General features: G+C 35.3%; 3 protein-coding genes across 3 annotated transcripts; 2 read left to right on the top strand and 1 right to left on the bottom strand.

Annotated features, from left to right (window-relative positions):
- Positions 5,088-5,990, top strand: LOC109129884 (MLP-like protein 423). The gene is made up of 3 exons (XM_019238897.1): positions 5,088-5,241; positions 5,711-5,770; positions 5,842-5,990. Exons 1-3 carry the CDS (start codon positions 5,088-5,090, stop codon positions 5,988-5,990), a joined length of 363 nt encoding a protein of 120 aa, XP_019094442.1.
- On the top strand, positions 7,391-8,201 carry LOC104756769 (uncharacterized protein At1g24010-like). The gene is made up of 2 exons (XM_010479416.1): positions 7,391-7,535; positions 7,644-8,201. Exons 1-2 carry the CDS (start codon positions 7,433-7,435, stop codon positions 7,988-7,990), a joined length of 450 nt encoding a protein of 149 aa, XP_010477718.1. The 5' UTR covers positions 7,391-7,432; the 3' UTR covers positions 7,991-8,201.
- Positions 12,542-13,236, bottom strand: LOC104759393. The gene is made up of 2 exons (XM_010482326.1): positions 12,935-13,236; positions 12,542-12,851 (listed from the first exon to the last, which is right to left on the bottom strand). The coding sequence occupies exons 1-2, from the start codon at positions 13,234-13,236 to the stop codon at positions 12,542-12,544; spliced, it is 612 nt and encodes a 203-aa protein (XP_010480628.1).

The raw sequence follows: 14,751 nt of genomic DNA, 5'->3' as shown, positions 1-14,751 counted from the left end.
TCTCAATTTAATATCAATAAAGTAGTCTCGAATAGTCTTTTAAAAAATCAAGTACTCTAACTAAAGTTACACAAATTTTAATATTTAAATCTAATGTATTTGAAACTTAAAACCTTGTAACTCGAGTAGTTTGTTGAGTGGCCCTGAGTCATTATTTGATGATATTCATTAGTTAAAATCCCTGTTTTACACTGATTACGCCCCGCAAAATCGCTAGACCTATCCTCTCCGCCTCGATTAATGACTAATCTCCGCCTAGCATCGTTTATCCGATTATGCATGTCCAGTCTGATTATTTTCCGCATAATTTTGTGTATACCAATTTTTGTTTAGAACCAAATAAAAATCAAACATAAATATTTTTGTTATTTAGGCATTTTAATTAAGAGATTATGATGTTTTACAATAACTAATGTATAACTTTTAACAAAAATCATAAAATTTTCTTTTAAAATGATGTTTTTATGTGTTTACCATAATTTTAAAGACAATACTATAGTTTCATATTTTATTTGATATTTTCATATTAACATAAACAGAATTATACATATATTTAGTACAATATATTTTTATTTTATTGTTAATTTAATAAAATAACCCTAAAACTAGTCCCCAATTAATTTCCGTTTAATCTCCGATTTTTTCGCTAAGCGCTAGGTCCACCTCGACTGCCTGACTAGCTTCTAGCGATTTCTAAACCAGGGGTTAAAACTGATAAAGAGGAACCGATTGCGTATGGTTCATATGAGAATAATGATCTTTGCACAATTTATATATTACAGACTCATTATGAACATACTCAGATTTGGTCGAGTAACATTCCCATCGGTTCTCACATACTTTTTCTCAAAAATAAGGTGATAAAGAAGAATTAATAACGTAACACGATTGAGCAACCAACAAAAAATACTTAAAAAAGAAAATGTATTTTGGTTTTTTTTTTTGGTGTGTGGTGAAAATGTATTATTCAAATGAAATATCCAGATACATATTAATAATGAATTTGTCAAATCCATTGTAAATTTATCGCAGTCACATTGTTTTATACTCACATAGTCACAATTTCTTTAAAATGTATTTTGTAAAAATCAGTTTCATATAATACTTTCTTGATTGGAATTAATTGGTATTTGATAGATTAGGTAGATGATTTTTTTTCCACAATGTGATACATTGGTAATTAAGTAAATGGGTGAAACCAAATATTTAGAAAAAAAATCCATGAGGTATTAAACATGGGTGGTGGGTTTAGGTAAAAATAATATATATAATTTTCACTATATAAGCACCTTTATTGAGAAGATTATTACTTCTTCTATCCTAAAATATAGAAATTTTTAGGCTTTTTTGTTTGTTTCATTTATTAGATTTTCTCATGTTTCTATGCATAATTTTCTTTTAATTTAATAGTTTATGAATTTTTAAATTCTGTAAAATTTTTGAATTCATAATTTTCTAAGGAAGGCCTAAAATTTAACTCTTCTACACTACATACATACATCTCACTGAATTTACATTTTCTTGATTAAAACCCTAAATCGCCATGTTTCACCATAGCCGAGTTAGAGATCGACACTGTGGCCGGTACAAAATGAGCCGCTTTCAGATCACGAAAGAGTGGTACGAGACTATCAGAGAATCCGTCCCCGATGACAAGGTGTGGCAAAACCCGGATTGTTTCAAAAAGCTCGAAGGAACCATGACCGTCATTGTTAAGGAAGACGGTAACGGAGCCCACGGGGTGTGGACTGTTGACTACGAGAAGACTCGCGGTGACTTGGACGACCCACGCTTCATCATCAAAACTTGTGTCAAATTCTTTAAGGTGATGGATGAGAATCTAACAAGTTAAATAAAGTGGAATCCTAATATATCTAAGATTATTGCAGTGTAGCAATAGCTAGTTATCATTTACAATAATTTTCATTTAAGGTGTTTTTTAAACTCATAAAGCTTTCAAGATGGATGATAGTACGTATATCGATTTACATGTTATTACATGGGTTAAATAATCCACGTTTTATGAAATTGGGTAACTGAGATATGTGCCTTAATTATATTATGCAATTTTCCGACTCTCCACCGTTACATACAAAAATCAAAAAAAGAACAGGACAATGCAAACCTATCCAATTCAGTTGTTGTTAAGAAACGAAATAAATTACCAAATAAACTGGAAATACAAAATCTCAGAATTTTAAATCTGCGTGACATAAGAAAAAAAAGGACAACTCTATACAGTCAAGTTTACCAAATGAAAAAAAAAAAAATCTATACAGTAGAATAGATAATTCTCTACTAAGGTTTTCGGACCAAAAAGGTTAATAGTAATACTAGCAAATTAATGGGAAAAATGTCATTTAATACATGAACTTTCAAATTTAGACCAAAAAAACTATGAACTTCATAGTAGACCATTTAATACATCAATTTCTATTGACTAGTCATTTAAAACATCAAATGTCGTTGACCAAGCCAAAATATACATATCGTTAAATGAGATAATTGAGCAACTAACGACCGTTACTTTGCTGTTTAACGGCATGTTGTTTTTGGCTTTATCAACGATAATTTGATGTTTTAAATGGCTACGCAACAAAACTTGATGTATTAAATGGCCTCTCACAAAATTCATGATTTCTTTTTGCTTAAATTTGAAAGTTTATGTATTTAATTACATTTTATCTAACTTGAGTAGTCTAATTTTTATTATTCAACTAATAATGACTAATTGTTTAATGAGTTATTTAAATATCCAAAATAAAATTTCATCATATACTCTTCACAAATTTAAATTTAAAATATAGCAAATATTATGTTTTAAAGATAAATTCACATAAACACCTTATTGAATTGGGGTATATGTCAATAAAAATGTAATTATGTAATTTTATCACATATATATATATTTTTTGTTAATAGACAAATAAAATTTAGCACATGGGTTCTCATAGTATTTTACAAAAGTAAATATTATTTTTAATCATTTATGTTTTCAAAAAACATAAAAGAGTAATACATCAACAAATTTAACAAATCACCTCTCAAATAATAGAGAAGATATATGAATGTATTTTTAATTACATAAATAGTAGATTATACATTTTCTGTTAAATAATATCCACATCATTAATTATATTCATAAAATGTTCTCAAGTTTTAAATATCTTCAACTCAATTGATGTAAATAAATAATATTTTTTTTCAATTATAACCGAAAATATTATTGCAAAGGATATTTGTTGCACATGTACAAATAACAATAAACTGTATAATAGTCAATTTAAGCTTGATTTTACAGTTTAGAGGTATAATGCAAGGATTTTCGAGTAATGTGAACAAAAAAAAAATCAAAATGCATCATCTTTTTTATGTACGCATAATTCGATTAAGAGTCTTTTTGTCTTGCCGAGTACAAAAAATTATTAAATTATATAATTTTGGATTAGTATATGAACTTTCAAATTTAGACCAAAAAAATCATAAACTTTGTGAAAGGCCTTTTAATACATCAAGTTTTATTACGTAGCCGTTTAAAACACCAAATATAGTTAATTAAACCAAAAACAATATGCTGTTAAAAAGCAAAGTAACGATCGTTAGTTGCTCAGTTATCTTATTTAATGATATGTCTATTTTGGTTTGATCAACGATATTTGATGTTTTAAATAACTAGTCAACAGAACGTGATGTATTAAATAGCCTCCCACGAAATTCATGGTTTTTTTGGCCTAATTTTGAAAGTTTATGTATTAAATGACATTTTTCACTAATCCTATTCTGCAACTCCGAAGGGACAATCAAGTTTTTCTTTTTAAATAATGAAATTAATAAATATTTTGTACATATTTTTTCTTCTGAACCACTTCCATTATTTCATTTAAAAACCTATACGTAATTTGGTACACATAATCGCATTCTTCTTCTGGGAAACTGAAAAATAATACTATATCTGAATCAGTTGCGTATGGTTCGAGTTTCTTGCTAAATTTAACAAGTGAAATAAATTTCACACTCTATATTTCCTTCAAGGTATAGGTGTTATAGGTAAATTATTTTGTTTTGAGATACATTTTTAGAAATATATGATCACTAGTAAAATTCTTCTTAAATGACTCTTGCTCTATGAGCTTCATGTAACACAAAACGCGTTTTAGTAAGAAATGAATGTGGTCTGCAAATTTTATATACTCCCATGTACCACATTCGTCTGCAAATCAATGTGGTCTGCAATTCAACTACTGAAGCTTTAGGTTAGTTTTAAAAAGATTCCACAGAGTGAAAAAGTTAGATGGGTGGGGTTAGGTGATTTTATTTAATGTAATTGTCATAAACCTCTGTCTTTCTATATAACCACATTCATTATACTGAGAAGCTTATTATCAAACCCACACATAAGATAGACTTCAAAAACAAGAAAATTAGAGAATGGCACTAAACGAATCTACTCTTGAGTTTGACGTGAAGTCTCAGGCGGAAGACCTGTTTAAAGATTACATGAAAGCATTCAAAGACAATGGTAAAGCTTTAACAGTATTGCATACATCTTATTGATTAATCTGCTAACTATTTTTTCGACTAAACCCTTAATTTCTATGTTTCAACATAAGATGGAAGAAAAGAGAAATTACGATAAATGTGATCAGCTCTGATTTTTTGAGGAAGTACAAGACGTACACGGATGACGGTGATGGCAGCCATGTGAAATGGACCGTCAAGCTCGAGAAGATTTCCGAAGACATCCACGTCGACCCACACATCTCCATCAACACAAACTCAAGAACTGTTGAGTTTTATCGTACTCCGGCAGAGGAATTGTTTAAAGCTTTCATGGAAGCAGTAAAAGATGATGGTAACTCTTCTACCTTACATATATCTCATTGATTCATCATTTCTCTCGATTAAATCCCTGATCACTATGTTTTCACTATAAAAGATGAGGTGGAGATCGAGGCTGAGGATTGGACTAATAGGAAAACCACGGTAAAGTTTTTATCTATCCACTGGTGAAGATATCGGATGAGAGGATCGAAGCAGTGGATTTGGAGAAAAAAAGCATGTTGTACAGCATCATCGGTGGCAAAATGATGGAGTACTACAAAACATTCGAAGGAACCATCACAGTTATTCCTAAGGACGGTGGAAGCCTTCTGAAATGGTATGAGATCGCTGACCCACACGTCATCAAGGACTTTGCTGTCAAGAACTTCAAAGAGATAGACGAATATCTCCTTAAGCAAAGCACTTAAAAGTTGAATCTCTAAGATATATAAGTGTGGGTCTCTATAAAACTTATCTAAGTACAAAGTTTAATAAAATGGATCCTCATGAGTTATCCTTATTTATGATTGTTGAGTTTGGTTTTCGGAGTATATTATATAGAGACAGGTCACGTATTTACAATATATGCCCATGAATATTATTACATCAGTACGTAGTATTTGAACGATACTAGAGAGGTTTATAAATAATAAACCGTATTTTATAAGAAAAATAAGTAAACCGCTTCCTCAACAAAGAAAATAAAAAATAAACCGTATCTTAATGTATATATTAAAGACTTTAATAAGAAAACCATCCATGTCATGTCCCTTGATGGGCTATAACTCAGCGTAGTTAAACCCTAGATGATCTATGTTTCACTCTCTCACCATAAAATTATTCAAAATATGTTAACCATGTTAATTTCTACTTTTACCCGTATATATAGGATCTCCACTGGTGAATATATCGGATGAGAGGATCGAAGCAGTTGATTTGGAGAACAAAAGTATGTTGTACAGAATCATCGGTGTCCAAATGATGGAGTACTACAAAACATTCGAAGGAACCACATCACAGTTATTCCTAAGGACGGTGGAAGCCTTCTGAAATGGTCTGGTGAGTTTGAGAAGACCAGCCATGAGATCGCTGACCCACACGTCATCAAGGACTTTGCTGTCAAGAACTTCAAAGAGATAGACGAATATCTCCTTAAGCAAAGCGCTTAAAAGTTGAATCTTTAAAATATATAAGTGTGGGTCTCTATAAAACTTATGTAAGTAAAAAAGTTAAATAGAAATGGATCCTCATCATGAGTCTCTATAAAATTTACCTAAGTAATGACTTATTAATGTGGTTTGAGTTTGACGGTCGAGCACGAGCAAAGACATTCGGATCGATGGAGACGTCGAGACGAGAGGACTTGTCATCATCTCATGCAATGAGCAACAATATTTATTGCTTTGCTACTTGGACTCGGATGAAGAATCAATTTAGTGGCTCAAGATCCAGTTTATCAATTCAGTATTTGTGTTTTAAATCATGTTTGATTTGTTTTTTTTCTTTTAAAATCTAATATGATTTAGTCCCATGTAGTAGTAGGTACATTCTAACAAATTCATTTTGTAGAAAAAGAGAATTTTTTGGCGAGAGAGATAATAAGTGGGGACAGATATTTCATAAACGAGTCAGAATCATGTATTGTCATTTTGAGTTAAGAGACCGAAAAAAATTCTCGTTTGCAACGGAACAAAAATATTTTGTTGATTCATTTTCTTTGCTGATTTGTTAATAGTATATGACAATAGTTACATAGATAAATCACTTTTTTTGTTGTTATTAAGTTTTTATGAATTAAAAAATATCTCAAATACAACTTAAACAAATTTTGCAAACAAAACAAAATCATTAATTCAGAAAAACAATCCACAATACCATGTTCTAAAGAATAAATTACATTTTTTCCAGTCTCTAGTCAATTAGAAATATTAATTTAAACTAATATATATCATATGCTTTCCAAATATATATTTGGTATTAATCCATATATTTTCGAAAATGGAGAATTCCCTAAAGGGAAGGATTCTTTAATTGATTTTGCAGTATTTTTATTTTAAACCCATTTTTAATTATTTAAATAAACTGTGTATTTCATTTTTAGTTTGTTAATGATCATTTAGTCTTATAAATTGATCATTTGGTTTTCTATTGGAAAGTTGAAAAATAAAACTTTATGATATTTTTTTGGGAAAATTAAAACTTTAAAGGGTTTATTTTTCTGAATTCCCCATTGAAAATGTTCGTTTACAAGCCATCAATGTGGTAGAAAAGAAAAAAAAAAAAACAAAATTGGTCTGCACAATTTATATAATCTCCCATGCATATACGACATAAAATTATTTAATTAATTGTTCATTAGCAGAATCCAATGGTTTTAACCAAAGAAAATAAAGCAGAATGCAAATTGTAATTAGCTTGGCTTTTAAGCTTTTGCTCAAATTTAAAAAGAATCCAGAAGATGGTGACGTTAGGTAAAACCGTAAAAAAGTAATAACTATTGTAAAATTTTCATCAGACTCTTTCTATATATAAATACCTTCATTGAGCAGATTATTATCAAACCCACATAACAAAATATACTAAGAGAAAAAAAAAATAATAATAATAGAGAATGACACTAGGAGGATATATCTCTGTTGAGTTTGATATCAAGTCTCCGGCGTATAGATTCTGTCAAGGTTACATGAAGATAGCGAAAACCACAAGAGACCAATGTAATTATATATTTCCCATTACACATACAAAAACATATGTTAATTCATAATTCAATTAATATTTCTTGATTACAACTCTAATTGCTATATTATATGTTTTCACCAAAGTTTCGACTGAGGAGGTAGAGGTTGATCTACCTTCGGAGAAGAAAAAGGTTCGGCTAAGAATGGAGGGCTTTCAGATCTCGGAGTGGTTCAACACGCTGGTAATACCTGATCTCATCGACAGTGATGATGATGATGAAGACGAGGCCAACTCGCGAGACCCAGATTACTTCACGAAGCTCGAAGGAACCATGACCGTCATTCAGACGGAAGGCTGTGACGGTGGCCGAGCATACTGGACCATACAGTATGAGAAGGTTAGCGAAGACATCAAGGACCCACGTTTCATCGCCGACACTACTACAAGATACTTTCAGGCGATGGATGAGAGAATCTTCTCAAATCCTTAAAATGATCCGAAATAGTCAAACAAAGTATTTATAGTTATATATTGATCATACAGTTTACAATAATTTATGATACTAGTTATCGTTTAATTATGGTTGGCATATAGGAAGTATTTGCTCTTGAAGCTTTCAAGATGCATAATTATCATATCGATCTGCATATTATTGTTGTATCGATCATTTATTAATCCATGTTTTATTATTGGGTAAGTGACATATGTGAATTATGCAACTCATTGTCTAAGTAAGAAACCCGTCTCCACCATTTACAAAATATTACATAAAAGTAAATATGGACAAGGGCAGCTCCTAACCTATCCAATTTGATTGCTTTATTATTTCTGAAGAAACGAATTGGAGTATCAAGAATAAATTGAAATTAAAAAATGTAAAGAGTTAGTTGAATCTCCATGACATAAGAAAAAACAATGCACAATTCTAGACAGTGCAATACACATATACAGTACCTGCAAAGACATTCGTAACCAAGATGTTATTATTAGCAACTCACAAGTAAGAGACTTATCATATATTTCTTCTTATTTATACAAGTTTAATATCCTATCATTTTATCATATGTAATTAAGTTACTCATGATATTACTAAGTAAAGTCTTGAATATATGTTTAAATAATCAAGCACATTATAACTTATACATATGGTACTCAATTTTTTGGTTTACTTTTTTCTCCAAAATGTAATGTATAGTAAGGAAATTAAAGTTGGTTATTTGAAATCGTTGAGGTGACTTGAGCATTTAGTGACATTTATTTGACGACATTTGTAACTTGTAAGTCAAAACTTATTAGTCACTTTCTTTCGCTTGTTGAATAGTTTTAGTTACTTGCTAAAAAATTAAGCAGATAAAATATTCTTCTGCGTAGATATCCATTTTACTTTAACAGACTCGTTTGTCAATTATGAGCAAATACCAGTTAGTGAGTAATAAAGTAATATACTTTAACAGACTTGTTAGTCTATTCAATGAATATACTCGTTAACAGACTCGTTAGTCAGACTCAAGCATTGTACATAATGAATATACTTTATTACATTTATGAACAAATACCAATTAGTGAGTAATAAAGTATAAATAGACTAACGAGTCTGTTACTCACCGCACACTCAAACATTGTCTTTTCTGACTCAAGAACAGCTTGATGAACACAAATTAAGTCTCATATCCATCAAAGCACTCACATTTGTTTAGACTCATACCGTAATTATTTTAGTTACTCTTCAAAAATTTTTGAGAAACCTTTATATTTTTTTTAATTTTGTTTTTAGAAATATTGTTTTGTTATTTTTTTTTCATTAGTCTTTTAAAGATTCGCATGTGAAACTATTGGAAATTTCAAAAACTAAAGAAAAACACTAAAAACCTGATATATATATTTTTTTAAATCTCCATTTTCCTTTTCCAAAAAATATCCCCTTAAAAAAAGTTTCACATGCGATATTAACTTTGTAAAAAAAAAATATAATATTAACTAAATAATTTTTTTTTGACCTCAAAACACCATACTTTATTACGCAAGATCGAATAGGTTAGCCTCATGTGCCAACCACTCCGGAATCTGCGAGCTTACATGGGAAAAGATTGTTCCTCGTATTCAAGCACTCTTAGCGAGACAATCGGCACGGATATTGTTTGTTCTAGAAATGAATGATATCGAAAACAAAAAAACCTCTCTCTTAAACTTAAAAAAATCTCCAGCTCCGTAGCAACAGCTGGCTACTCATCCAGTTCGTCTAGTATCTTGGGAATACTTGAGCAGTCTGTTTCAAAACGCACCTGAGAATAGCCGTTTGAGAGCAACATTTCCATAGCCCAAACCAGTCCATCTAGCTCTGCGTGGAGGGGAGAGAGCTGGCGAACAGTTCCCCTAGTACCGTAAACCTGATGCAGAGCTCCTTTTAACTCAAAACCCAGTCCAGCTGTGCAATCAGAGTCCTTCCAAGATGCATCAAACCGGCATACTAAAGGTTCTCCTTGGTTTTGTGTTTCAACAGACCTTTCCAGATCGACATCCTCAAACTCCTCACGTCCCATCTCCGGAGCTAACTTCCAACTTACTGCTTCTGAAACGGAAATGTTTCGCATATCCAGTGACGAAACCTCCATGTTGTTGAATACCTTCTCGTTCCTTGCCTTCCAAATGTACCATATTAGTCATGGGAAGGACTCCACAAGAGACTCCTCACCACCTAGCTCCTTTGCTCCCCAGAAAAGAAAATCCAAGTTTGTGTACAAAGAAGAACGCAGGAACACGCTCGGAGGTGTCGAAATGTGCGACAAGGCCCAAACCTGGAGAGACGGTGGACATTCAAAAAGAACATGGTTAATCGTTTCCTCCTCTGCACCGCATCTCGGGCATGTTCTATTTGTCCCACAATGACGGTCCACAAGGCGACTGCAAGAGGCGATACAGCCCGCGATCGCCTGCCAAATGAAATGTTTAAGCTTTCTTGGTGCCTTCAGCTTCCACACGTGACCCTTTAACTTAGTTGAGCTTGGCTCCACAATCTCCTGACTCTCGGTGATCGCTTCAGAGGCGACTAAGTACCCGACTTCACCGTTTATTGACCCGTTCTCGAATGAACCTAGACATAATCATCCAACATGAAGGTCTTGCTTGGCTTTAAACCTAGAATCAAAGAGATATCTTGAGGATCCACTAGCTCATTAAGTTTGTCTTGTTTCTACTCCTTAGTCTCGAAGTCAATGAGATGATTGACATAGAGGTTTGGGTCTCTAAGTCCAACGTTATCCTTTGCCAGCCTAGGCAGACCGCGGGGATCCAGTTGTCTGTCCATACTCTTGTACTGAAACCTGATCTGACGTTCTTTCGAAGTCCTTTTTGAAGCAGCGGTTTTGGTGCCATAATACTGCACCATCCAAACGATGGAGAATTTTCCCTCACCACATCTATCGGATTCGAGTACCGGAAGTACCGTCCTTTGAGGACCCAGCATAAGAGAGAGTTCAGATATCTGAGCAGACGCCAGAGTTGTTTTGCTAGTAAGGCCAGGTTGAACTCTTTTAGGTCCCTAAATCCCAGACCGCCATTCTCCACCGGAACACATATTTTATCCCATGCAATCCAATGTATTCCACGGTTATTGTTCTTGGTACTCCACCAGAATTTTGATATCGCTCCTCTAAGCTTACCAATAACATTTTGGGGCAACAGGAAACATGACATAACGTAGGTCGGAATCGCTTGCGCAAAATTTTTAAAAGAACCTCTTTCCCGCCTTACGAGAGAAGCTTTGCGGACTAGGCATTGGTTTTTGAGTTTAGCCTATCTTGAACGAAGGAGAACACTTGTTGTTTCGAACCACATATTGTCTCTGATAAGCCCAAGTACATTCCCATACCTCCCTCCTTCGTAATACCGATGGTTGCCTTTAATATTGATTTTGTTTCTGCTGGAACTCTATTGCCAAACAGGATTGCCGACTTTTCTCGGTTTAGTTGTTGTCCCGATGCTAGACCATAACTATTTATAATATTTAGAAGCTCAGCACATTGCTGGAACTCCACCTTACAGAAGAAAAGGCTATCATCTGCGAACAGTAGGTGTGATACCGCTGGACTTCCTTGCGCAATTTTGAGTCTTGTAATCCGACCTTCTTCTTCAGCCCCCTTAAGTTGGGCAATTAGTGCTTCTGTGCAAATGATAAACAGGAAGGGGGAGGGAGGATCTCCCTGCCGTAGTCCCCTAGACGGAACAATATTATCTTTTGCCTCCCGTTAAGAAGGATTTTATAGGAAACAGAGGTGATACAGCTCATAATCCATCCTATCCATTTACTATCTAAACTGAGCTTTTTCATTACTTCCTCAAGGAACGACCATTCCACCCGATCATAGGCTTTACTCATGTCTGTCTTGATCGCTACAAATTTTGAGCGACATATCGGATTAGTCCTCAATGCATGGAAGTTTTCTTGCGCTAGCAGAATATTGTCTGTAATTAACCGCCTAGCCACAAAGGCCGATTGTGTCTCTGAGATGACCTTCGGGAGAATTTGCCGCAGCCGGTTGCTGAGGACCTTTGCTATAATCTTATAACTTACACTACACAGACTTATCGGCCTGAATTCCGTCATTGCTCTCGGTCTCTCATTTTTCGGGATAAGGTAGATCTTCGTTTGGTTGAGCCGTGGATCAAAAGTGCCTGTCACAAAAAACTCCCTTACCATGGCTATGACATCCTTTCCCACCACATGCCAGAACTTCTGATAGAAGAGGCTTGTCATACCATCAGGACCGGGGGCCTTGTCTAGATTTATCCCATATAAAACTTTTTTTAATCTCTCCATCTGATGGCCCACGTGTAAGCGAAGTATTTTCTCCGGAGAGATTTTCTCCGTAACATACTGGAGGACATCCTAAACGCCGCTTGTACTCGAGGCTGAGAAGAGCTTCTCGAAGAAATTAGCCACTACTTTCTCTATGTCCGCTTCTGATTCCGCGAGTCCTCCCTCCCCGTTCTCAATGCTAGTGATCCGGTTCCAAGCTCGTCTTTGTTTTGTAGTCGCATGGAATTATTTGGTGTTTCTATCCCCCTCACGCATCCACGTCGCTCTACTCTTTTGTCTCCAGTAGGTCTCCTCATCCCTAAAGGCTGCACATAATTGCCATTTTAACTGCAACTCCTCTTCTGCTGAGACTGAATCAAGACCTTGCGCTTCATCAATTTTATTCTTGAGTTCTTCAATCTTTTTTTCAGAATTTGATGGGTTGCTTTTCTTCCAGCGGGAAATAGCTTTTCGACAATCCACAATTTGGAATGGAAATCCAAAGGGCTCAAAAGGGATTCCTCTTTCCAGCTTTCTTCGATTAGCTGTCGGAAACCTTTTTTCCAAAGACATCTTTTATCAAACTTAAAACTTCTTTGGATTCGATAGTTCCTAGATTTTATTCTGGCCAGCACCGACCGATTGTCTAAACCCCATAGTTTTAAGTACTCCACATCAGTGTGAGAAAATAAATGGTGCCAATCTTCATTTCCAACAGCCCTGTCCAGGCGACATTGGACACGCCCTCTGCGTATCTTGCCAGCCCACGAGAGACAGTTGCCTTTATATGGGAAGTCTAGCATACCACAGTTTGCCAGCATGGTGCGGAAAAGGATGAAAGTAGACTCCGCTCTACGTCGGCCTCCCCGTTTTTCATGATTACCCGTAATCTCGTTGAAATCCCCGATCATAAAACATGCTCCAGCTCTATCAACGCCCATCCTTTTTAACCGCTCCCAAACATTTTCACGACATGCAATAACCGATTCCCCATAGACAAAAGTCATAAACACCTTGTGTCCCTAGATGGATGTCTCAATATCAATCATGCGATTATCTGAATACAAAATGTTCACAGCAGGAGAATCCATATAAAGTAAAGCCAGACCACCGCTTCGACCCGAGGGTTCCACGGTGAACAAATTATCATAACCAAAAGAAACTTGAATGTCTTGCATAAAAGAAAAATTATTTTTTGTTTCTGAAAGGAAAAGAAAAGAAGGAAAAATCATCTCCTGAGCTCCCGAATGTGCTCCCTTGTCAGGTAAGCGCCCGCTCCCTGAAAGTTCCAAGCTATTGCACTCATCTATCCGTACTGGGTGGTTTCTAGGACACCACCAAACCTGAAACAGAAGACTTCTTGTTAATTGCAGAAGGGAACACCTCACGGCGAGGGACAGAACGAGCTTTTGGCCGACTATTTGAGACTACTTTCTTTGGTGATGATCTACCTCGAAGAGCATTGGTCTTTCTTGATGCAATCCCCATTATCTCCGGACCTCGTGGTGATCTTCTCCTGCCCAGTTTAGTCTATTTAATCAGATTCTTCTCCAATATAGCACCCCGTCCAGGATAAGATGCCTTCGTTGACTGCGGTTTGGAGCTACCTTTCGCTTTCACCTTAGACTGTTCTTGAAAAGAATCAAGAAATCCTTTGTGTTTTCTTAACCGGTGAAAGCTGGGAGATCGCGTGAATCTGTTCAGCTCCAATCTCCAATTGAGGATCCACCAGATTTCCATCTTTTAAGAGCCCCATCTCTTGGAGATAAACATCAACAGCCATAGGCTCATCTTGCTGGAGATCATCTTCTAGGAGGTCATCATTATCAATCATCTCCGCATCCATCTCGGGGGTCTCAGTATCTGGAATATGTTCTACCACAGTCCTCACAATACCATTTATGGGATTAACCCCTTTTTTACTTCGATGGTCGGGCGAAGCTCTGTTGATTTGAGTAGGTGTGGCATCACGAATCGGCGGTGGCGGAGGGAGTGGGACAACCCTATCTACGGGGCCAGTGCTGTTGTCTAGAGCGTTCCTCGTCAATTTATTCCTGACATTCACGTCCATTTGGATTTGCTCCTTTGGTTTATATTTCACTGTATACTCCGCCCGCGTGCTCTTACAGGAACGATCCTTGTATCCATACCCATAACCTGGCGCCCTATGCTTTGTTCGGGGTCGAGATCTATAATACCCCTCCTTATTCAGCTCTGATATGGTCTGCTAAGAGTCCGAAGCTTCTACTTAATCCTTTTGATGTCATCTGATCTCCTTCCCATCCCGCCCAAACATGGCTAAGCTCCCACTGATTGGTCGCTTATGCAGGTTGGAAATAGAAGCTAGAGAATCTTCGGTTCTGGAGGAAGCCTGCTCTTTCTCGCCCTCTCCATACGGATGATACCTCTCCCGATATTTCTCAGATCTTGGGTCTTCCAGCCGTTGCCAAATGCTC

Source organism: Camelina sativa, chromosome 17 (assembly GCF_000633955.1).
Source record: "Camelina sativa cultivar DH55 chromosome 17, Cs, whole genome shotgun sequence".
Classification (NCBI taxonomy): Eukaryota; Viridiplantae; Streptophyta; class Magnoliopsida; order Brassicales; family Brassicaceae; genus Camelina; species Camelina sativa.
This window is presented reverse-complemented; position numbering and strand designations above follow the sequence as displayed.

Excerpts from the sequence above, each read along its gene's own strand:
- LOC109129884 (XM_019238897.1), top strand. The coding sequence starts at position 5,088 with ATGGAGTACTACAAAACATTCGAAGGAACCATCACAGTTATTCCTAAG. Across the intron at positions 5,242-5,710 it reads CGAATATCTCCTTAAGCAAA|GATCTCCACTGGTGAATATA; the intron begins GCACTTAAAAGT and ends CCGTATATATAG. Across the intron at positions 5,771-5,841 it reads AGTTGATTTGGAGAACAAAA|TTATTCCTAAGGACGGTGGA; the intron begins GTATGTTGTACA and ends ACCACATCACAG.
- LOC104756769 (XM_010479416.1), top strand. The coding sequence starts at position 7,433 with ATGACACTAGGAGGATATATCTCTGTTGAGTTTGATATCAAGTCTCCG. Across the intron at positions 7,536-7,643 it reads GAAAACCACAAGAGACCAAT|TTTCGACTGAGGAGGTAGAG; the intron begins GTAATTATATAT and ends TTTTCACCAAAG.
- LOC104759393 (XM_010482326.1), bottom strand. The coding sequence starts at position 13,236 with ATGGGCGTTGATAGAGCTGGAGCATGTTTTATGATCGGGGATTTCAAC. Across the intron at positions 12,852-12,934 it reads CTATGGGGTTTAGACAATCG|GTTTCCGACAGCTAATCGAA; the intron begins GTCGGTGCTGGC and ends TTTGGAAAAAAG.